General features: G+C 43.7%; 1 protein-coding gene across 1 annotated transcript in view; it reads right to left on the reverse strand.

Annotated features, from left to right (window-relative positions):
• Window positions 1–25,219, reverse strand: part of TSNAX (translin associated factor X) — a 37,649-nt gene extending 12,430 nt beyond the window's left edge. The window contains exons 1-4 of the mRNA XM_019549865.1: window positions 25,139–25,219; window positions 21,508–21,615; window positions 16,860–16,974; window positions 14,558–14,688 (exon numbers count right to left, since the gene is read on the reverse strand). Coding sequence (XP_019405410.1) covers window positions 14,558–14,688; window positions 16,860–16,974; window positions 21,508–21,615; window positions 25,139–25,154 — 370 coding nt within the window. The 5' untranslated portion in view covers window positions 25,155–25,219. The remainder of the gene's footprint in view (window positions 1–14,557; window positions 14,689–16,859; window positions 16,975–21,507; window positions 21,616–25,138) is intronic.
• Between the last annotated feature and the right edge of the window lie 228 nt (window positions 25,220–25,447).

Below are 25,447 nucleotides of genomic sequence, written 5' to 3' on the forward strand. Positions count from 1 at the left end.
AAAGGCACCCCTCGGAAAATGCCACATACAAATGCACTGAATTTACCAGACTACAGCAAAGGTGGACAAAATGACAGATCCAGCTGGATTTCATTTCCCAGCAGCCCTGGCTCATGTTGCTGTGGCCAGTTTCCATGGAGATCCCAGCAGCATCAGGGCCGTGACAGTACAGGACCAGGGTTTCCATGGAGACTGTCCCCAGTAGCACTGGCACAGCACAAAGCTGCTCCAGGGCTGGTACTGGGATCTTGCAGCAGTGACTATGGTCTGGAGCTGGGGCAGAGCCGCAATCTGCTGCCTGCGCGTCTCTGCCCGAGGCACGTGGGCAGAAGATCATAGTTCTGCCCCGGCTCTGAACCGTGTTGTCACCACCGCGAAATCCTGGCTCTGGAGCAGCTGTCTGCCCAACTGTGCGTCTCGCCAGCACTGTTGGGGCCGACCTCCATGCCCTGCCAGTGCTGGGGTCCATAGAAACAGGTTGCAGCAACACAGGCAGGGGCTTCTAAGAAATGAAGTCTGCTGCAAGCCCAATCCAGCCCGTGGGCTGGACTTTGCTCACCCCTGCCATCTTTTCCATGCTAAGTCTATATATTTCACATGCCCTGAAAAACTGAACTAAATAGGGTCTGTATTTGCCTACAGGTAATTTAAATACAGAAAGCAATTTCCACAAAATTACGAATTGAGTAGGTCCCTAGCTATAGGCCCCTGCTGAAGTTGGGGTATCAGTTTGATAGCTCATTCACTGTGTTATATGACAAATCTCTCACTACTTAAAGAGGTCTGAAATCAAATGTGAAAGGATGCATAGGCTCTTTTTAGTCCTAGGAAGAGGAGCTCCAAATTAGTCTGAATAATGCTGAAATTGTCATAACATCCATTAGGAATAACTGGTTAGGTACCACACAATCAGGAATCACAAAAGTAATAAAGAAAGAGAAAGAGTTTCCATAAATGGACCACACCTCTGAAGTCCAAGGGCATTTATACACATACATTTTTGTGGTCAGAGGTGCCGGAGATATTGTGCGTCAAAGCAAACTCGACTAATCGAGTCTACTCCATACACGAGATGATGTGCATGCTGCTGCAATGCTTGTAGTTGTATAAATGGTGAAATGCGCATCAGAGTGGAGAAAATGGTGGTGGTGTGCTTTTGAACTAAAACACCTTACGCGTTTTCGTTGAAAAGTGGACTGTTGCCATTTTCTGCACGTTGACATGCATTTTGCTGCTTATACAACTGTAAGTGATGCAGCGCCAGGTGCTTTTCAAAGCCCCCAGCACTGCAGTGCTTGCATGTGTAAAAATGCCCCAAGGGTCTGGGAGGAAGAACTCAAAGTGAACTACTTTATGGGGAGGCCTTGGCCTCTCTTTCTATAATCAGAATGACTGTGGAGATAACCTTCATTTATGTTCAGTCCCTGCTCCTATTGCTGCCTACATGTCTGTCAAAGTGCCACCCAACCCTTTTACTTTGTACCCTACCTCCCTTACATGAAACAGTGGAGGTGATGTCTCAAATCCATCGCTGCAAGCAACGAGTAGGAAAGCAGGGCTTCATATCCACAAAGCAACTTTGCAGCCACTACTGAAGACTGTCTATTCCTCTCTCTAAGTCTAGACACTAGTGTCACTTCCTGCCTGTAGATCCCAACCAGGCTATGGCTAGATTTTGTTCCTGCTGGCAGGTGAAGCAGGATTTCCTCCCCAATCAGTAAAAACTACAGGTGGAAGTTTTCAATCAATGTGGTGGTTTTATAAAAAGCTTTGTGCCCTGACATGTGATATCTTGCCTTCTATTCTTGGAAAAGGAAGTGCTGTCAAAGTGGGGTGCAGCAATCTCTGAAGGGAACAAGAACACCACTCAGCAGCACAACGGCTGCCACTCCAGAAAATCCAGGAGCCTGTCACCAATCCGAGTCAATTTAATTCAGACAAGGCAGCCTTGTGGCTGCCTTGTCTGAGTTAAATTGACCTACCTGTCTGACAGCAGAAAGGAGAAATGGTTACAATTGGCACCAAGTCAGATCAAAAGATCAAATCATGTTACACTCTTTACCTTAGTAGTTTTGTCTACTGGGCTGGAGATCCTTTATGCCTGTTTGCCATTTGATCAAAAAGGGGAAGTTTCTCTTGCCTCCAGCTCATTTTCCTCCTGGATTTATAGCAGAGGTTTCCAATCTATGGTTGATGAGCTACTGGTAACCTGAACAGCTGTTGTTTCTAAAGAACTAACTGATCACATGATGCTGACTCCTTCATTTTCAAAACTGAATTATTAAAGGCAGCCAATGTATATTAACTATTTCTCTAATATAATTTTTCCATGTAAGCAATTGCTGCTATTGCCATAATTGAACTATGAAGGGAAAGGGAAGTGTCCACTAGAGAATGTTTCTTAAAGTTTGGTACATTTGGTACACAATATGAAAACTTTGAGAAACCTGAATGATCCACAGCATCCTATTTCTCCTATCAGGGTTCAGACGGTGAGTAATTCTTCACTGATTATGTCCTGTCAAAAAGTTGATGAATTAAATGAAGATCACTGCAGCAGGAGGCAGTGGTGAGCCAGGCTGCAACTAGCCCCAGCTCCACTCACTGGTGCAGCCAGGTCACATGCCCCCTTCCCACTCCCTCCCACGGCCAGCTCCTCAGAAGGACTCGGCCCATGGTGCCCTGTCAGAGCCCCCGCCACTGCTGCCTGCAATGGGGGGAATTAAACCCCCACTTCTCAAAGGCTACTGGTGTCTGGCTGCCACCACCCCAGGTGCACAATCAGAGCCTATCAGTGCCTGCACTGCCACCCCCTGCAATAAACCCCCACTTTCTTGCAAGCTACCAGGGTCTGGACCACTTCCACTCCTGCTGCTGAAGCAGTGAAGGGGATGGGGGGCTGGAGATGCTTGGCAAGGGCTGCTGCCCCCCTGCCAGGCAGACCCAGCAGCACTCCAAAGCAGGGTTTCCCACCACCACCCTTTTCTCAGCCAGCTGGAGCAGTGACAGTGCTCTGGCTAGGGAGGAGAGGGGTAGGGCCAACCCTGCTTGACCGGAACAAACAGCCCAGCCCAGCCAAGGGCTGCAGAGGATGCTGGAGGATTCTGATTTAACTTAAACCAGGAAGGGGTCCACGACAAACCAGAAGTCCCATAAACCAGTTGGACCCAAATCAGTTAAGTCTGATACTACATTCAACCAGTTGATCTTAAACCAGTTTCAGCCATTTTGAAACTGGTTTATGTGCACTGAACTTATGTTTGGTTACAGGTTTAAACCAGTTTCTGATCACTTAAACTGGGTTATTTGTAACTTCTGTCCCTAGCCTTCAAGTCTGCTAATTGTACGAGTTGGTTGGAAGAGAATGGAGAGAGCCTGAAGCTGTGAAGGAAGTGAGACAAGAAAGTGTCTGAGGGAATTAATAAGGAAGAGTCTTGAACAAGCAATGAACATGGAAAAGAAAAGTCACAATTAGAATATTTTTTATCAAAATTTGAATCAAGGTGGTCTAAAAACGAGAAAAACTAGGTTTGATAGATAGCAGTAAAGGAATTAGTTATGAATATAGTGTTTTAATAGCCTCATCAGGAAACTCAGTTTCCATTTTTGGCATCTTACCTCTGTCTATGCTCTCACCCCTGAACAGTAGGGAGATGAACTTGTTTAATTTTTCAGCTACATCCTGTTCCTGTGTTATTATGTTCTTGCCACTATCTCTTAGCAATCCAATAGCTTCCTTGGCTGATCCCTTCTCCTCTATGTATTTAATTCATGTTCTAGGTGAACCTTCTACAATTTATTATGCTCTTCTTTATTTATTATGCCTTTGAGAGCTTTTCTTCACACTCCTTTTTATCTCAGCATATGATTAAACACATCATTTACTCGTTTTTGCATTTTCGGGGGTACAATACTTTAAATCAAATGTGACTAACTACTTCTACCTCCTATTATTTCTGAACTGTATATCCATTCTTGATATTAAACTTAGTAGAAATATATATGAAGATAGCTGTGACAAAAAGCTTGAGTATGTATGAGATGTTTATTGTACTGCGTAGAAAATTAATACAATTTAAGAACAAAAATGACAGATAAAGACTCTACATCAGTATGCAATAAGTTATTAGCAATAAATTCATTTTCCAGCAAGAATTCTGTATACCCTACAAAAATATCCTCCTTTAAGGGTGAGAAATCCTGGCCTATTTGGACAATAAAACTCATAATCATGAAAGATACTATGTTTTGTTAAATTGCTTGAAGCTGCTAGGTAACTAAGCTAAAACAGGGTGCTGTATCATGCCATAAACCATTCCCCCATCAATTCACATAGGCCTCGTCTACAATAACCAGTCCAACTTGTGGAGATCTGCTTCCACTTTTTACATGGCATGTCAATTTCACCCATAATGTACTCCCAAATAGGAGAAGGCCACAGACAAGAATAAGCCACATTGTGAAATTTTGTCATGGTTAGATGTAATTATGTTTTTATGATGTTCTGTTACCACAAGTTTAATGTCTACACTGGACAAGTTGTGTCAGGCATGTCAACGGATTTTACATAAAATTTCGTAATGTAACATTCATTATTACAGCTCCCTTAATGAAAGCAATTCATGCAAATGATCATTTAGACAAGGTGCTGACATTTTTTAAAAGAATGTCATCTAACTCTGCCCCCAAATGCAGACATGGTGGTAAAATGTTGATGGCTGCTGCTCCAGAGCCAAAGAGCACTTCTAACACCAGTGAAGGCATATTGTAACATGGTGGAAAAGGTCAGCTGTAACAAGACCTTAAGTTTACACACACAGTTATTAAATTGCATTAAAATATAGTGACCAGAGACCACCTGCCCCCACCTCCCAAACAGATCAGGGACTCACTATTCTATGCAATGCACAGGGAAAAAATTAGTCTCACCCCAAGATCTTACAATCCCTTTGATTTTCAGGAATGTATCACTTGGTAGTATCACACCCTAGGTGGCTAATGCTTTGACGAAAACATAGAATTTCATCTGACAAAGTACTATAGTCATTACTCTCTTAGTCCAAATTAGATGCAGTATAAACAAGCCTACTTAATTTACCTCCATTCTAATATTATAAAAACCTACATCTGTCAGCCTGCTTGGCTGTAACGCTTTATTTGCACTCTGATTGGCTGACAAACAGACAGTCAGACCATGAAGATGTGTTCTAACAGAAGGAAGCCCACCACCATGATAGTGGGGACCCACGGGATGGAACAGGGTGGGGCAAGGCCAGGCTGGCCTCATCCCTATTCTGTCTTGGTCCCAGGAGGTGGCGGCAACAGAGCAGATTTGGGGGGGAGCGCCCCCACAACCACCCTGCTCCCTGCAGGTAATGCGGGTGGCGGGGGGGAGGGCAAGGCGAGGCCAGCCCGGACCCCAAGCAACAGGAGGGAAGGGGGAACAGGATGGCCTGCCCCCCCCGCCCCCATTCATGACAGGCAATTGGCTAGTACTACTATAACAAAGATTTGCTTTCATTTGTTTGGTATCTTCTGAACATAATAGAATAATGACACCTATTGCAAACCAGGCTGAAAATATACTTTAAAAATATCTGCAAATCTTACTGATTTATACGTGCATTCAGAGCTGTAAGTCTGGTATGTGCATTTGCTGTATATTAGGGATATTAACACAATATTACTTTATCAGGCTTGGGAAACAGTTTTATTCTTAACAGCTACTGTCTCTGCTCCATTGTAGAGGTTCTCCCTAGAACTTTTCCCAGTTCTTCTCTTGCCTGGCTTCCTGCCACAATTTTAAAGAAACAGTGCACATTTCCTCACAGGATATATATGGTATACATTGTAAAGTGGGGCAAAGGAGCAGGAATTCTATATTCCAAATGATACAACTTCAAAAATATCAACAAAGTAGAACATTCATAACATAACAAATGAAACCTTCTACATTAAAAAAAGACTTCGTTATTTCAGTATATCTTTGTTTGCTTGTTTAATCATCCCTTGGGACAATCTGTACTGCTAAGAAATGTGTAGAAAACAGTCATCAGGTTTTGTTGTTGTTCAATTAGTGCTATACTCAGTGTTTGAGCTCATGCAAGTGTCCTTTGGGGAAACATCCTGCGTGCCATTAGCACTATTCTTAATGAGGGAAAGCATGGAACTCCTTTAGTGCTCTGCCAGAATTGTTTTATCTTCAAGTCAAAAGAACAACTGTTTGGAGTAACCCCAAAAAAAGCATTTAACAATTACAAGTGGCAAACAGTATTCCCAAGAACTATACTGACAGCATTGCTTTTTATAGACCAACAATTATTATACTAAATAAAACGTGTATCAGGCGGCTTTATTATGCATGGTTCCATAAATTAAGGTGATTAAGATAGTTTCCATTTTAAGCCCAGTTTTGATCTCTTTTGATTCCTTTCTGGGACATGTAGAAGGGGGGGCAGGAGAATCTTTCATATTTGGTCACAATCCAGGGGAGAATATTTTGAGGAAGTTTGAGGTTAATTGGCAAGCTGCCTTTTAGATATGGAACACTGGAATTATATTTTTGAATTTTGTGCTCAAAAACTGTAAACATTGTGTTTTCTTCAATAACTAGTTCTCAAGGAAGACAACTGCATAGATCTTTTTAAATATTAACTCAGAATGGAAAATTTAAAATGACTAGAAAGTCAAGGTTTAAAACTCCAGGAGCTATGTAAAATATTACTGGCTCCGCTCTCACTTAATCTCACCTTACTTTTAAAATGTATTTATTGGTTTAGTGTAAATATTGACTTAGAAATATAAGCAGAAACAAAGCTGGTACTTGCAACACTGATTTTTCATTATAATTTTGGTTAATCATGGTAAGTTTCAGAAAAATATCTACCTCCTATCAACTGTGTTCTTATTTAACCATTATCCTTCACACCCTCCCTTCACTCCACCAAATTTTATCTTAGCTTCACACTCCTACCACAATTACAGTCTTCACATCTATGCTGTCCCCTCCAATCCCAGCTTCCCCACTACCATAAGAAACCAATAAAAATTCTATTAGACCTGAAGCCAAAACACTAACTCCCTGTCTCCCATCCTGTTCCAGACTGAGGTGATCAAGTTCATGTGAATAAAGTGAAAGTAGGCACGCATCTTAGATCAAAACTTAAGATTACGCATACTCATTAAACAATGTTCCTCAGAGTCCTCCTCAAGCTTCCACTGGGCTGTTCAGTGAAATATGGGAGCCCTCTGTATATAGCCCCAGTGCAAAAATGACACTAACACTGGCTTCAAGACACCAATGCAGGGGCTCCTACATAGGCTCATCATGCAGAAGCACTACAAATCAATTAAAAGCTGGAAATGGTCTACAGAAATTGGATGAGGGCTAATTTTTCTTCTAATTTAATACTAAGTTTTGGGCATGGCGCAAGTTCCCCGATTGCAGAACTACTAGGATGATTTCTAGGACTTATAGCTTTGGGAAATAAAGGGATTCCACAGGACTTACCCCCTATTCATACGACCCAAAATTAGGAGGAGACTAAAATATACAACATGGTCTTTTTCTAAATCCAAGATACTCCCAACCTACCTGCAGCAACTTGTCTTAACATATACTCCTTGGAGATAGCAAGGATGAAACAGGTCTATGTTCCTCCTCTAGAAGTGTAACCTATTGCATCTGCCACTTGTCTATAAAAGGACTGATGACACAGTCTTCGGTTACTTTGTGTAACAGATGAGGAGGGACTGGTGCAAGACTTTAACCCTGCACATCTCAATAACAGGAAAGATATGAAGTAGCATGTATCCTAACCCTCCATTATTCATAGTTTCATAGTTGTTAGGGGCTGGAAGGGACCTTACAGATCATCAGGTCTAGTCCCCCTGTACTTGGGCAAGAAAGACCACTGGAATCAAGATGGGTGTCAAAACACTTATTTCTCAGGGTTTTGGTTCTCTGGCTTCAGTAAAGTGAAAATGAAGGGAAGGAAGTAGTGTGTAGAGCACTGTGGCAAATTACATCCTACAGAACACACCCAAGAGGACTGGTGGTCTTAGGATGTGTTACCTCCTCACATATGGTGACTGGAAGAGGCTGCAGCTGCCAGAGACAGTGAGTCACCAGCACAGGCAGTGGACCTGTAACTTCCTCCAAGGGAGGTTTACAGCACTTCTAACTTTTTAACCATCTGGTTTTGCCTGTCCTATCCTAGACGCACCAATAAAATGGTTGAGATGTCTTTAAGACTTCAACATGATTCAAGAGACAGTCATTCTGAATTCTTGTTAATTCTTTTTTTTAATTGCCCAATTTCCAAAAGAGAATCCTTCCAAATGGGTATTTTGACTTGTTTTTAATAGGATTTTTCATTCCCATTTAGTATTAGGGTCTTACAGTAAGGCAGAGACTGACATATTATAAAGGGGGAAATGACTGAAGAAAGGCTGCCAAAGCCAAAGAAAATCCAAAAAGACAAGACAATTTTTGGCATTGATTTCTTTCTCATAAAAGGAACTACTTGTATTTATAGCAAGTTTACAAGGCATTCCATGCAAAAACGTCATTTGTCACCTTTGCAAACATGTACTGAAAATGTATTTCACCAAGTCTTGTTTTCTCTCTCAGAATATTCTTTCAGGAGAATATCAGGTTTGCTCACTTGCTTCCTCATCCCCACTTCAGAGTTGCTCAAAGGTTCCAAACTGGATAAAGTCACTGAGTCGTGACACACGGGGAATGCTGCTAAGTTATTTTCCCTGATAGCAACATGGAACAAAGCCCTTAAATGTTATGCGCATGACAAGGTACATTGGTGAACATTATGTTCTCTAGAAAGGTTGGAATGCAAGTCAGAAGGGCTATGAGCAGCACAGATTACACTGGTGAAGTTTACAAATCTCCATGAGATCTTAAGTAGTTCTTTACATCAGATGCCAGGTCATAAATACCTGAGAACTACAAATAAGGATTCATAACTGTTATATGCGCTACCACAGATGGACCAAAAAAGGCAACTTACATTTCCAAGTTCGAAACACAGAATTAAATTTTTGTAATAGATTCCCAGAAAATGGGAGCTGAGAAGGGACCTCAGGAGGTCTAATCCAACCCCCTGCTCAAGGCAAGTTTGTCTGTGTCTAAATCATTCCAGTCTAAGATGAGATTGTCTAGCCTGCTCTGAAAAACCTTACAAGGACAGAGATTCCCCAGGCCTCTAAGTAATCTGTTTCAAAGCTTAACTCTCATAGTTAGAAGTGTCTTCCTAATATCCAACCTAAATTTCCTGTGCCGTAATTTACATTCATTACAGAGTGTTCTCTGGGGCTGAAGAAGACAGGATATCACCATCCTCTCTCTAAAAGCTCTTCAAGTATTTAAACTCATCAAATTACCCCCTAGTCTTTTCTCCAGACTAAATAATTACAGTTTTTCCAACCTTTTCTTGTAAGTCTTGTTTTCTAGACTTCTAATTATTTTTGTTGCCCTCTGCTAGATTCATCCTAGTTTGTCCACATCTTTCTTGGAATGCAGAGCCCAAAACTGGACAGGTGAGTACTGCAGGTGAGGCTTCCTCAGTGCCGAACAGTGGAAGAATCGCTTCCCTTGACTTATGGGTTACACACCTGTTGATATAACCCAACATGCTGACGACTTGTTTTTGCAATACCAAAACTACTGGCTCTTTTCTTTTTTGTACCACAATCCATTTTTTACTCATATTCAGCTTATGGTCCACTAGAACCCCCCCACATCCCTTTCTGCAGTACTGAACCAGCTGTTCCCTGATTTGTTTTTGTACATTTGATAGTTCTATGCTAAATGCAGGTATTTGTCATTGTCCTTACTGAATTTCATCTGATTAATTTTGGACCGTTTTTCCAGCTTACAAATAATTCTGAATCCTGATGTTATCCTGCACAGTAGGGGTGGCCAACCTTTTTTGCAGGTGTGCCATACCACAAGCTCCCCCTCCCTGCATATGCCACTCTGATCCTGTCGTCCCAGAGGCATACCTAATAGAATTTGCATCCTGAGGTGCCAAAATTAAGGCAGGAGAGCTCAAGTGTTTGGCACTGTAACAACTGCAGTTTTACATGGTGAGAGAGCCCTTAATTTGGTAGCAGCTGCAAGGTCAGAGAAGTCTTAACCTGGCTCCTGGCACTGCCATCTCTTCTAGAAGCATCCTACCACTGCTCTGCTCCGTGTGGCTGGAGATTTGAGCCCTAATGCTTCCATTCCAAAGCCCCCACATTGAGTGCCCAAAGCTTGCATGCTACGCACAGTGGCTGCCTGCAGCACACATACTGCAGACTGGTCACAGTGATGCTCTGCACTGCTCCAGCTGAAAATTAAAGAGAATAATAAAGTAAAAGCACTTCTTGTAAACATTTTAAAGAGGTCTGGAAAACCACTGCAGTGCATTGATTGTGCATGGAGTCTTTGCAAGGGAGCCTCAGCACCTGAGGGCTCCCTGTCCTTTATTAGCAGTGATCGCTTCATTATTTTATGGCCACAGCAGTAACAGGTGTTTTTACCCTGTGGCCACCCCATTTGAGGCACCTTGTGAGGCTGTGTCTGAAGGTATTTTCAGTGCCACATGCCCAGTGACAGCTTCAGGGCCTATGCCTCTCATGGAACAGAACAAGCAGGCCCTGTCCTCCTGACAGGATGCTGCCTTCAGTACCAGATCCATTGTATCACCTGATGCCTACATGTTCAGGGATGGAGCAACACTCCAGCATCTACAAGGCCTTTGTGACATGGCATTTTTAGAGCCATGCAAGTAGCTTGTTCCCCCCACTTATGGGGCAGTACCTTCATCACAAACTTTTTTATTGAGGTGACTCCCAGTTGCACCCTTGGAGCCCAGCTGGGCAGCATCCTCAGGGTACGGGCGATTCCATGGGGCAGTAGGATGAGGTGACCCGGAGGACTGGCTCTCAGAAGATTCTGGTGTCATGATGGCATGCAGTGGGGCTAACTCACTGTGGGGGCAGTGACACTAGAACCCTGGGTCCACATGTAACTGGGGACACCCTGGATAGAGGGCACAGTGTGGGGTGGCACTGGGGTGCAAGGGGCTGCCTGAGGGACATTATAATGGGCTGTTACTCCCACAGCCAGGCCCAGGAGCCAGCCTTCCCCCCCACTTCCTACTTCAAACTAAACAGAATAGCAAAACATTAACACAACCTCATCCCATCCCTCTTGCCTCTTTTATCCAGGGCAAGGGCTCCACCACAGTGCTTCAGTGCCACCTTTCTTCTCAGTTTCCCTCTCTCCCCACTGTCATGTCTGGGAGCTTTTAACTTACTCTAGAGCCAGGCAATCATCCCCACCAGCTGGCCCCTTACAGCCCTTGAACTATGCACCTTGTTACAGACACCCTGCTGTTTCTGAGGTCACTCAGCATAGAGGACTTGGCAAGTGCAAGTGACAGGGGTGGTCTCACTCTGGTTTCCCTGGACTTGGAGCTTGCTGGTCCTGGTCTAGGACTGCTTGGTTGGGCTGGGCCTAGGCAGAGGTACAATGAACAAGTTTTGCACTTTGCCCAAAACACCCCTGTGCTGTGAGGTGTGTGGATGGCTGCCAAATGCTGGAAATTGAGGAGAGGGAAGGGGTGTGGTCAGTGTTACCTGTCTAGGGGAAGCAAAGACCTGACCTGCAGCTCCTGCACCTGGTTCCTTTTTTCTGAGCAGTGCTGAGATGATCTGCCCCCATCTCCCCCCACAATAAGCAGCACCAAGTTGTTCCATTCCCCACTAACTCCTCTCTATCCTTTTCACTCTCCCTGCACTCTCTGTTCCAGAGGCATGGGGCTGTTTCATTCTCTACCCCATATCTCTCTGGTCACCTCACTTGCTCAGTGGCACAGGGCAGTTCCTGGCTAGCTGAGCTTGGCCAAGTTCACTATGGAGTGGCCAAACAGGTGAGTGGGGTGCAGTGGGTGGGACAGGCCCTACCACCCTGGTTCCTGCTGGCCTCCCAGTGGGGGCAGCACAGCCCCAGAGAACCACAAAACATCCCTCCAACCCCAGACACTATCCTGCCCTGCCCTCCCCTTCTCCCTTGCAGCCTTGCCCCTACTAGATATGCATGCCACTTGTGGCATGTATGCTATGGGTTGACCACCCCTGCTCCAAAGTGTCCATGTCTCCACCCAGCTTGATGTTATCTGCAAATTTGCTAACTGTGCACTCAGTTCCATCCTCCAAATCAGGGCTGTTCCACTTCAGAGTGGCTGGGGGCTGCACAGTGCACCAGCTACAGGCCTCCAGCTGCCCACTGCATAGGCTTCATGTGCAAGGGGGCCGCACGGGCTCCCTGGAACCCTAGCAATGTACAGCTCCACCCTCCCTGCCCACACTAGCAACACAAATCCCACACAAGGCTAGAAGCCCTTTCCATTATTACCACAGCACAGGTAAACTGCTACCATTGCACAGGTGAGCCCCATCCCCCTGTCACACAAGCAGTGTGAACACTCACTCTCAGACCCCTCCCTCTGGTGCTGCTGCACAGGCAGCAAGCTCACCAGGCCTCTAACCATACTGCCCTATCCCAGAGACTCCAGCCACCACTGCAGCACCAGGCCTAATAGGGGGAGTGGTGACCAAGTGGGAGTCTGTGGGCTGCACATTAACACCTCGCAGGCCAGATGCAGTCTATTGGCTGTCAGCAGGACAGCCCTGCTTCAAATCATTTATGAAGATATTGAACAATACTGGACCCCAACTTGAACCAGCCTCCTGGAGATCTCCATTCAATACCTTCTCTCAGTTAAACATCAAACAATGGCGATGCAACTGGGTTGGCAGTATACCAACAGGCCAGTGGTTCTTAGCCAGTGGGCCACAGCACCCTAGAGTGCTGCAAGACCCTTTTAAAGGTGCTGTACAATTAGCACTGTTAGGTGTGCAAACACCTACACATAATTCGCAAGATAAACCCAGAGATTTCAAATAGTATTATACATTCTGATTCTGTGGTCTTTCTGCATTGTCTGCAACAGAAATACCCTAGTCTTTTTCCATAGCCAAAAAAGAAGTTAAAAAGCTCAGGGCTAGAATTTTATGAGAGCTGTCTTGAGTCTAAAAGGGTTGAGAACCATTGAATTAGGTGGTATGCAGTTGCTTCATTCCTTACAACTTCTTTGGGCATTTGCCTTCTAAGACTACAGAGCAAATTAAATTTAGAATACTATATTCCAAATGGCATTAAAATATGCATACACAAAGTAGTTTCTTTTGAGAATCAATCACTTTGTAACTGGAATAAAACAAATACATTATTGATAAAGTAGCAGCAACATTAAATACAGGTCAGTAGAAGACTATAATATGGCATACTGATAAATTTCAAAGGCAGAAGGGACGAATTAAGGTTTCATCTTAAAAGTTACTACAGTTTGGTATTTCAACTTTTGCAAAGTTCATGATCATCAGAAGTATAGATCCATAACTGTAATGTTTTATTTGTACAGGTTTTGTAAATTACGTGTCTTTACAGGTATTTGTGAGAACGGGTAAAAAAAAAAAAAAAAAATGTAACTTCAAAGATTTCCATTTGCAAACTAACTTGGTCATTAAAGAATACAGCTTTGACCTTTTACTCAAATAAAACTTCCATTAATGTTAAGAGGAGGGTTTTTTCCTGAATGAAGAATGATAAGAAGTTATATAGTCAAAAACTGCCTTAAAATAAAGAAGTGAGAAGCCTGGGAGGTACTGCCTCAATGGCCTGGCTATTGAAATATAAAGTGCAATTTTACTTATATACTTCTCTAAGCTAACATAGCTTTAGATAACATTCAAGTTGTACTAACTACCAATGTATCAGCACATCAGAGATAAGAATGTAAGACTGGAAGGAGCCTCCTGATCCATCAAGTCCAGTTGCCAGTGTATAGATGACTTTTGAAACCGTTTATGAAAAGGACTATCATATACACACAAAAGTGGAAATTGACGCATTTCTTTGAATGGTGGTGTGCAGCAGAGTTAGTGTTTGATATCCATACTGTGATTAAATATTTCAGCCTTATGAAAAGTGACCAAAAAAAGTGTTTAATGACCAAAAGAAAGGAGTCACAATTTGAGTTTTAAACCACAAACGAGCCAGTGATGTACCTGTTCTGCTACACACGAAACACTGACCCAGAATCAGGTCATTACAAATGATTTAACACCAGGTTAAACACGCAGTGCATTAGGGTAGAGGTGGCTTCCCTCCTGCGTATGCTCCCAGTCCCAAGATGAATGGCTCTCAGCACTGAGACCTGCCCCTTGCTGGAGGGCACTGAGGTATTACATTTAGTGGGGATTCTAATTTAGAGGCATTCAACAAATGTCTGAACCTGTGGTCCCTCGTGTGCTGAGCAGGATTGCTATTGCAACAACATAACATCAGTAGGGTAAAACTAATCTTCTCACAACAGTCTAAAGAGCCAAATTCAGACCCAGTGTATGAAGATGCATCCCACTGAAATAAACTGCATTTAAATTAAATTTGGCCCGAGATATACACTTATCTCTCTGAATGTAGACTTACCTGGAGAAATGGCTCTGTGGAATTGATACATGTCCTCTCCTGTTAATTCTTGTGCTACTTGCTTAATCTTCTGTCGGACAGCATCTAATTTGACCTCAGATTCATTTAGGATTTCTTCTCTGTTAGGGGAACTGTGACCACAAAATACAAGTCAAATTATAGTATGGAAACAGTTGGAACACCAGCAGAGTGAAATAGTTAGACGCTTCATTGTATACTAGCCAACATGTATTTAATTCGTTCAGTTAAAAAAAAAAAAAAAAAAAAAAAAAAAGCAACTATGTTGAATGGAACAAACTTTGAACTTTTCTTTTGAACCAGGATAAACTACCTCTGAAATCCAGAGCACGTTCAAAATGTGTGATTCTGTCTTGCTCTCAAGATCATCAACAAGCTAAATTCAGTCTTATTTGCAGAGTACTCATTTCAGACTGAAGCTTTTCTAACTAGACCAGAAAAATTGCAGAAATCCATAAGATTCAAAATAAGTAGATAAAAAAAACTGTGCAAGTCTTCTGTGCCCCAAAATCTACAGTGTTTTGCAACAAACTGAATAGCTCATTTATAAAAGGATTCACTATATAAATGACATTTTAGGCAGTACTTGTGAAATATGCCACTAAGAACACCTTTAAAAGAGCAGTTGCTAAATTAAGGAGTCACAATCCCTAAAGAAAGTCAATTATAGTGGTGGGTCTCAGACCAGGATTAGAGCTGTAAGCCCAGAAGTGGGGTCACCATGGCAAAAAATTGGAAACTGCTGCTCTGAAACATCTAATACATAACTATTGTTACATGACATTTTATACCTGACACTAGATGCACTGGTTTCTCTAATGTACTGTACAATCCCACCATTTACATGGCATTCATGGCTTACAACATGTTTTGAAATTATTATTCTGTGAATAGCTTTGTTTCGTACAAATGTTTAAAAATCATGGGAATTCAGACATGAGTCTTAACTACTCACTGGAGAGCTCAAGGGAGAAACTTAGGCAGTTTGCAGATTAGAGAGTAGGGTGGAAAATAACAGTGCTTTACTTTAAACTCCAAGCACCCCTGCGCCAGCCCAGCACATGTCCAGAAGAGGCAGCATGTTAGCTACACCTGGCTTTCCCAACATCCGTATAGATCAAGCATGTTAGTGGGGCCTTTTTGCACTTTTATCTAATAGCAGATTGAATCAGCTTTAAAGTGGAAAAACCTCACAAAAGTACCTGATCTATACAGATGCTGCATAATCAGGTCAAACTAACATGCTGCTGCTTCCAGTAAAGCATGGGGGGTTTTCTCCCACATGTTTGTCAGCATCCAAGATGTACAGAAAATCACCATCTCATAGGAAATGGGATTGTCTGATGAAAGTGAATCTAAAAGCTTACAGAGACAAAGAGAAAGTTCTACATCAAAACACCTATTTGTAAGCTGAGTCAATACATAGCTCCTTCCCAACATTTTTATGCCCTGCTCAGCAACACTGGGACTGCTCAAAGCAGGTCTGGAAAATATCAAGAATAGAGGACGGTTGCTGCCAAACCCTTATTTACTATTGTGCGCACACTGCTGCTACCATTGTGTCGCTGCCCTAGGAGTAATATCACTGGGAAATTTTACAGAAAAAGACTTTTACAGACAAGCTTGAAACGACATCTATAATTCTCCAGGTAAACTGGTATACAAGAAGCTGTAGCAAGCCTCACTTTTTCCCACAATTCTTCCACACTAGCTGCTAATTTGAATGATCATTTGAAAGAATAAGCACACAAACTTTAAGGTACCACACAAGGGGGTATAAAGACCTTTCTTAGGATCCAGCATATAAGTGGTTATAAGTAGAACTTGCATTCTCTGCCCTTCATACTAGTGACCCAGGGTGGGGCTATAAAAATGGGGAAACTCTTGCCTGAGACAAACTAACCTAAAGGGGAAGGGTGTATCCTCTCCCCTCCCAGTTCACTGGAAGCTGGAAAGACTTCTGTTGGCTCTTAACAAGGATTCTGTGTTAATCTGATCCTGTTTTGGACTATTCTTTATTCCAGTAGAGGCAGGCACTAAGGAAATGGACTTGAAATGAACTAGCATCTAGCTCTTATTTAGCTCCTTGACTGCATTGTGTCCACCCACTTATGTACAGTCCTAAAGGAAACAAAACAACAAAACTTATGGGAAATTAACTAAGTTTGCATTCCTCTTCCTTGAAGGTGCTCTTATCAGAATATTACTCAAAACACAGAAAAAAAAAAGGGGGGGCAATAAATTTGGGGTCAGCATGGAAATGAAAACTAATGTAGTAACTCACCTAGTAATCCGGTGAAGCAGAAATATTGTCCTTTTACTTTCTATAGTTATATCACGACTAAGCTTCACAAGCCTTTCATACTTATCATGTCTTGTATCAAGCTCAAGTTGAAATGCTGAGAACAGAATGCAAACAATCACAATGTGGTCCTGATGTACATGTGAATGTGAATGTGTAACGATCCAGCTTGGGTAACAATGACTTTGCTGTTAATCCCCCATAATCTTCATATTTTGTTTCTGATTTTTTTTTAAATGTATGGAGGTCATATCATTTCCAAATGGAAACCTTTACCAAATTATACAACAGTGAAAGCACAATAAAAGTTATTAAAGTTAAGACAAAGAGGTATGCAGGGAGTACATTCATGTCTCCTTCAATGCATGTTTGACTGCCCTCTGCTGGATTGAATACACACATATGGCTGCAGACTAGTACAGAGGATGTCAGGGCTACAATACCAAGGGAATTAAAAACAGCTTTAAAAAAATACAGGTTTTTTTATTTCTGATTTTATTTAAATATGTGCCATTATTTACATCTTAATTTAAATATCTTATTAAAAATACCTGTTTATAATTAAATTTGAAATCTTGGCAACTAGGATTAAAATCTCACTGTGCTATAATCCAATAAAATCATGTACATACATTTTAATATAATACACTGCATCACTGAACCTTTCTGTTTTAATATGCCAAAAGGTGTTGCAGCTCCAAAGAGAATCATGGAGAGACTTCAATTTCTGAGGTCAACTAAACTTCATAAATGTGCATTCAGTACTACAGGTGCACCAAGATATTGGTCCATATCGGACAGGCACCAATAAAAGGAAAATTGATATTATCAGCAATTGGGGTTTTTTTGCCCGGTGTAACCAATAATGTCACCAATAAATGCTGCATGCATGCATGCAGCCGCAGCATGCACGTGGCCAGGAACACCACCCAGCAGCTTGGAGAGCAGTGTCCAGCTGGTAAGTCGGGGGGGGGCACAAAGAAGGGGTGTGGGAAGGGGGCAGATTGAGGCTCCCACAGTGAGGGAGCGAGTTGAGCTGGAGCTGCCCAGGCATGGCAAAGCCATGCACCCCACCCAGGCAGCACCTGCCCTTGCCCCAGCTCCACACCCTCCCTTACCGCTGGGGCCTCAATCAGCACCCCCTCATTCCCCCCCGACTTACCAGCCAGACATTGCTCTCCAAGTTGCTGGGCTGCATATTAGCTATTGGTTCAGTATCAGCCAATATAGCTGGTTAATAAATCAGCCATCAGTATCAGCCAAAAAGCCCATTTCTTCATTTTTTTTAATGATGTAGCTACTGCTGCTTTTTTCCAAGTCTCAATATAAAACAAAAACAAAGGAAAAGCTTTTGCCTTACTGTAGTTACTTCTGGTTCCAATTTATGTAGCAAGCAGAAACAGAACATTCTTTATTTGCTCTATATCATCAAAAACTGAGGTACTGAATAGAATTGAAAAAGTTCTTCTCTTCCAATCTATTCACAAAAATGATGTGATCTACTAACTCTAAACATTTGAAAAGAAGCCAGCTTTTTAAACATGTGAAGGCAAGGAGCCAGATTTTTAAAGATACTTAGGCACCTAGACAGAGACAGATGCCTACCAGGATTTTCAAAAGTGCGTAAGCAGGTTAGGCACTTACCCTGACTTATTTCAGCTCCTACAGATTTCAGGGAGAGTTAGACAAGTAATGTGATTACGTGCTTTTGAAAAATCCCAGTAGGCTCCTGTATGCATCTTTTAGCAATTACACACTTTTAAAACAGACGTGTTAATTCACTAAATATGCTTAATACAACCTTTGTTTAATTAGCCCATTTAATTTAAAGTCAAGTTTTGAGAACTTATTTTATGTAGGTAGTAGTTTATTAGGTAAACTAATTTAAAAAGCTGTTTTACACATTGAATTCTAATTTCCATCATATTATAACCTGACAAAAAAAATGACAAAAAAAAATCATCTAGTATACAAGTGGTGCATTATTCACAATATTCTTATCATAAAAGATATATAAATTAAGATTCTGAAGAGATGCATTTTAAGTTTGCAACTGCTTAGTATGTATAAACATTAGCAAAAAGTACATTTCATATAAATGCTATATTTGCCTGTAAGTCAGTAAGTTTTCATGTTTATGCCAACCAGCCAGAAGAAATTTTCCTTTAAGGAAAAAACTGAAAACAACAAATACAAAATAGGATTAATTGACTTGGGATCCTGGTTTTCTGTGTTTTAAAAATTGCACTCTTTGATATTCTCTGATAATAAAAAAAAAAAATCGCAAATTCTCAGATTAAACCAAAATCTGTGTTTTTCCATGATTAAAATGAAATGTCACTATGTATGTAATTATGGGTTGATCACAACATTTTATTGATACATTTACAATTCTAAAGCAATTTGGAAGCCTACCAGTGCCTCAATTATTGTAATAAAATAAATTCTAAATATCTATATATTTTGGCATTTGATTTGGCAGTTTTATTATGGAAAAAATCAGAGCTCCCCCTTCCCCCTTTGCTCACCAGGACATGGGTCCAGTTGCGGGTTCCCTCCCCAACCCCAACTGTTTTCTGGCACTGAGGAACCCTGATATGCTGGTGCCTTGTCCATTCCATTGCCCCTCACTCCCAAGCCACAGCCCCCAAGACCTGCTGATGCCCCTCCTTCCCCACCCACAGCCTCCCAGCCCTGATGGTGCCCCTTACTCCCCACTCACAGCCCCCTGCTCCTCCAGCCCTGCCACAGGGGGCCCCCAGCTGCGAGGGCTACGGGGCTAGGGACCTAGGTCCGCAGCCCCAGGCCCCCCGCAGCAGGACCCGAGCCCCAACTGCTGAAGCAGAGCCTGTTGTGAGGAATGGTGGGGGGGCAGATGTGGACTGGTGGCTGCAGGCTTGGGCTTTCCCACCCTGTTGCCCTCCTCCTGGGGGCCTCTGTGGCCCCGCGGGAGGGACCTGGTGCAGAAGGGCAGAGTGGTGCAGCAAGCCTCACACCACAATGACAAGGTGCCTCCTGCCCATCTAGAAGCAGCAGGGGACCACTGCAGCCCTAGGCCTCAAGCCCCACACACCACCCCAGCTGGGCAGCGCCCCCAGCCCCAACCCTACCCATCTTCCTTCCTCCCTCACTATGGGGGCCTCAATCCCCCATGTACATGGCATCCCCTAGCTGAACATTCTCCAGCTCCTCCAGCCTCTTGCAGACTGGAATTCTGCCAGCCTGCATAGGGAAACCCACCATTTCCTGCATTTTTCTCCCTGAAAGGAGAAAATATGTATTTTACTGTGTTTTTCTGTGCCAAATGGAAAATACGGATCATTGAAAATCACTTAAGTTAAGGTTACTCGCTTGCTGATTTAAATCATACTTAAAATCCATGATTCAAAAACCACTTTGATTCAAATCAATACATTCCACATAATAGAAATGAACTAACGAAAACTAAAAGGAAGAAGGAAGATGAGAGAGGTATGAATACTGAGAATCAGATAAAAGAATAAGAAAAAAAGTTAAAAAATTATTTCTGATATCACAATCCAAATATGGTGCATCTTTCATACATGATAGTTATTTCTGTATTTGTAATTCTCCCTTGAAAACAGGTGTATCTACATTTACCTGCCCCTGCTGCTAGAAATTCATGTGGCAGACAGCAGATGCCACACACTTCTGGTAGCTCCACATGTTTTCTTTCACTGCAGCAGTTGTGGCACCAGAGCACGTAGTGAACTTTGGAAAAGGACCAACTACTAAACAAACCAAAGCTAAAAGCATGGAAGCACTTACCTATGCCTTCAGCCAACTGCCAGGAAGAGATATTAAGAGGCTTGATGACAGAATAAATCCATTTTAAAGTTAGATGTATATTCATACCTGCCTCTGCTACCAAATTTCCAGCAGCTGGCAACAGCTGCGACTGCCAAGCTACCAGAGTATGTGCACACTCAAGTGCTGGTGAAGTCACAGAACTTCCAGAACTCGGCAGCTCCCTTATCTACATGTACATTCAACCGGTTGCAATATGGCAACAGAAGCCTCTGGAGAGCTGATACAACTGTTGGTAGTGGAGGGTTCTGCTGTTGCAGAGGGGCTTTGAGGATGAATGCACTCCAAGTTTTGCCAACAGAACTGGAATTTGGCTGGCAAAACACTGTAGTGTAGACTAAGCCCAGCGAAGTATACCATGGGGATTGCTGCTACTTTTTTAAGTGGAGCAGACAGGGCCCCAGGTGTGGATGGGGCTATGCCAACAAGAGCTCAACTGCCAAGAGAGCTATTATCAGTGATCTGACGGGCACTCTGTGCTCAAATGTGCATCTAACACCTCTCCCAACTCTACAGTTGGTCCAATAAAAGACAGCACCAACAAATCCTTGCTTCTTGCAAAGATCAGTGGGAAGAGCTTTGTGGCTCTCTTTTCGAAGCAAAGTGAACTTCCCACCACACAGCATTCCCAGAATCTACTGGCTCACAAAGTAAGGCTTCTCTCCAGATTTAAATATCTAGGTGTTTTACCAAATTTCAGTTTTGCCTTGATACCACTGTTTATTGTACCACAACTAAATATTTTTTCCTACCAATTCTTATTGTATACATTTTTATGACCTGGGATTCAACATTTACTTACACTTAAAAGATATCATCAAAGCTGAAGATGAAGTAACATTCTCTTTATCCTCTCTCCTTTGACCATGGGGGAAATTGTCATGCTTTCGTTTCCTGAACCCCCCTGACCCTATAAATAGAAAATATATGTAAGTAAAATTTATATATCATCATTACATTTTTTGTAACAGCTTGACCAAGATGACATGGCACTTGTTTCAGAAATTGCTTTGACTCTACCCATTGCTCAGTATTTTATAGCAGCAATTCTTCCATAGTAGGTAACTGCAATGTCATCCAGTTTACTGTAGAGTACTATAAGAAATATTACAAACTGAAGTCCTATTTGGCATTACTGACTTTGTTAATATCCCACTGAAAAGAGAAGCACAACTCCTACAAATTTCGATGGATGCATGAGGGGGCACCTAAAGATGCTAAGGCTTTTTCCAGAGAAGTGGAAAGTTACTCTGGGTCCCTTCACAAAATTTCCCTTCTACAAGCAGTTAGTTGAATTTGTTTAGTGCTATACATTTATAAGGCCTAACCCTACAAACTCTTAACCCCACTGAAGTCAATGTCACTCCTTGTGTGAACAAAAGACTACAGAATTGGACCTACAGTTTGTAAAGAGATCTTTCAAATAAAAATAACCCTATTACTGTAGTTACAAGCATCTCATTGGCATACCCATAAAATTCTGGTCTTCAGAGGAGAGCCAACCAAAGAAGCAATTTAAGTAACTGTTACTGATTAATAGTATTCATTTTTATTTCTTATTATGCCCCCTCTCAGCTCCCCATGCTCTGACGAGCACGTTTGTCCTCGGCTCCTTCTCACTCACTGGTTTGACGTTTTCCCTGTTACATTTGTTCCCTAACACTGAACCTCCAAGTCTCTTGCTCTGCACAAAATGGTGTCACTTTCTCTCTTTAAAATCCTCTCTCAGCCAATTTCTTACAACTTGTATTTTAACATTGACATGCACTCCTGTGGTGTTTAATCTTCTTGCCCTCCCCTGCTTTCACTTGTAAGTCTATGTAAACTCACAGTATCTTCATTTGCATTTGTTCCTCCCTCACCATATCCCCTTCCCTTGTCAGACAGGAAGATGTGAAGCACAAAGCTATCCTAGGTACTAATGCTACACTTACTCTAATAAGTTATACTGACACGGGGGGGAGCGGGAGGGTGGAGACTCCAGCTAAAATTTTCCTTTTAAAGGAAACAACTTCAGAGCTACAGAAGAAGGGTGCACTTCAAACATTTTAGTTTATCTGTTTAATATAATTCCAACTCGCATATTGATTTTATTTTTACTGTCTATCCTTACGGTTCCCAAATCAGAAATGAAAGCAGGCCAAGTTGTGCCCAAAAAGGGTAAACCAAGAGCCATGGGTGACTGGTGCTGCCTTAGTCAGGGGCGGCAGGTGCCCCCCCAGCAACCAGTCAGTGACCGAAGGGGAGTTCCCCCATGGCCAATCTCGCTGATCGCTGCAGCCGTTTCTGGGAGTGCCATGGCATCCCCACCTCCCAGCTGGGGCTTGCAGGGTGTGCACCGGAACTCCTGCCTGCTCCCCCTACCCACTGCCTAAGTGGCAAGCGTGGCCAGTCAGGGGTGCACTGGCACTCTCGGGGTATTCATGCACCCCCTACACATTGCCACTGCTAAAAGCCAGCACCTTACCGCTTCTGTCTGGGCCCAAGCTCAAGGTGCCATTGCACCTGCAACCCCTTCAACACAGGGCAGGAAAGGAGATGCTCTGCTCTGTAGGATGGATACCTTCATCTGGTCAGCCACCAGCCTGTGAGCCAGATCCAGCCCCCTCCGTGCCACGCCATCCAGCCTGTGGGATGTGGGGAGCCCTAAATACGTGGCCCTAAATATGGAGTGCAGGGCCCATTTGTGGCACGTAGGGGGTGGGCAGGGACCCCGATTCCAGTTGGGTAGGGGAAATGCAGTAACCCAGGGCTCAACCCTGGAAGACAGAGGAGGCGTGGGTCCTGATCCATGCCACGGAGCACCCCATGCCATTCACCTAGTTGGAAGTGAAATGGTGCCCTTCCACTCCACTACCCCCCCCCAAAAAAAAAAGAGTTCATGACATGCTTCAGCAACAAGAGGGGGCTCTAAAAACCAGGCAGAAGGCAGCGCAGGGCTGGGCACCACCCTAGAGCAGTGGGTCCTCAACCCTCACAGACGCAGGGCAGCCCCTCGGAATCTGCCAGCCCTTTGCCTGTGCTCATGCTTTCTGACTGCCAAAGACGCCTAGAGCAATCTGTTCCCCCAGGAAAGGGAGTCCAGCACCTCCCGTGGCAAGGGAGGGCGTTAGGTATGTGTTGTGTCAGGGCTGATGACAGAGTTTAGATCAGTAGTTCTCAACCTTTTCTGTACCAGGACCCATTTGTAAACATCAATGGCCAGTCCCAACCCAGTGCCCCTCACTCCCAACCCTCTTCCCCTCATCCACAGGCCGCAGCACCCCAGCGTGTGGGGTGGGGGCACCAAGCACCCCAGCAGGCTGGAGCTCTGCCAGCCTACAAGGGAAAAGCCCCAGTTTCCCATGTTCATCTCCTTTCAATTTTAAAGTTTGTTCACAACCCTTTCATATATTCTCATGACCCACTTTTGGGTCACAACCCACAGATTAAGAAACACCAGTTTAGATGAAGGATTGTATGGGATGGTTTAGATAGGGATGGTCCTGTCTCAGGCAGGTGGTTGGACTAGATGCCCTGTGGAGGTCCCTTTCAGCCATACTGGAAGCTCAAAATGATGGTATTTGCTGAAAAAAAATCGTACGCTGAAAAAATGTGTAAATTAGTCTTTTTCTTATTTATATTGCTCACTGTAAGTTGCCAGTGAGCAAGTGAGAACAGGTCATCCAAGCTGAAGCCTTTCTTTATTACGAGGCTAGCAATAAAAGAATCCTGCTTTTCTCTGATTAAAAAAAAAATATCCCCAATTTTCAGTTTTAAAGAAGTAACCCAAAATCCACATTTCCCCATGATTGAACTGAAACACCACTAGATAGAGAGATACATTGCTGGTGTTTTATTTTAATGGTGGAAACATTTAAGTTACTTCTTTTAAACCGAAAATTGGGGATTTTTGCTTCTTTTTTTTTTCCCCCCAAAGAAAACGAGGTTCCCTGGTCATGAGGGAGCGCTGACAGCAAACTCAAAAGCCGATTAAGCCTCCCTGAGAGGCACTTGGGTTTTACATGTGCCACATTAATAAGCTGCCTGAAAAATAACTGCGCATGCATGGTGCATCACACAAGCGTTGAAATCCTCGCCCAAGCAGGACAATGATATCAGGCAGCCCTGGCCACACTGCTTGCACCCCACTGGCCTGGCCAAGGGTGCTCCTGCCTCAGGCAGGGCTGGGCCTAGATGGGAGCTGCCCCCCGTCTCCAGGCAACGTAGGCTGCCGGGCAGGGGGGAGGGGTTGGGTTGGGAGCCTGGCCGCCCCGCGGACGTCACAAAGGGCTATGACGCGAGCGCTGCCACATGCCGCAAACGCGCTCGCAGAGAGCGGCCGTTGCCGACGTCACAGCGCTGACCCGTGTGGCAGGTACCCCCAGCTGGCCCCGCGCGAGGCAGCCCCTTCCCCAGCATTCCGCGGGGTGGGGGAGGGGTGCGCCAGTCACCTTCCTTGCCGCTCATGGTGGCTCCGCTCTGCTCCGCAGCCCGCGCGCGCCAGGCCCCGCCCCCTCCGGGTTCTCACCTCCCCTCGGCCCTAACGCGTCCACGGAAGCGCCTGAGGACGGGCCAGGAGGCGCGCGGCCCAAACTGAACAGGCTCGGAGCCCACGGGCCTCCCAGAGAAGAGCTGCCCGAAAGACACGGGCCACCTCGTCCGCCCAAGGCGGTGAGCCCTGGGAAACGTCACTGTTTCTGGACAGGCATTTTGTAGTGTAGCGTAGAGAAAAGTCAAGTCAGGACCCCGCGCTCTATAGG

This window comes from Crocodylus porosus, unplaced genomic scaffold (assembly GCF_001723895.1).
Source record: "Crocodylus porosus isolate Cpor-Errol unplaced genomic scaffold, CroPor_comp1, whole genome shotgun sequence".
Classification (NCBI taxonomy): domain Eukaryota; kingdom Metazoa; phylum Chordata; order Crocodylia; family Crocodylidae; genus Crocodylus; species Crocodylus porosus.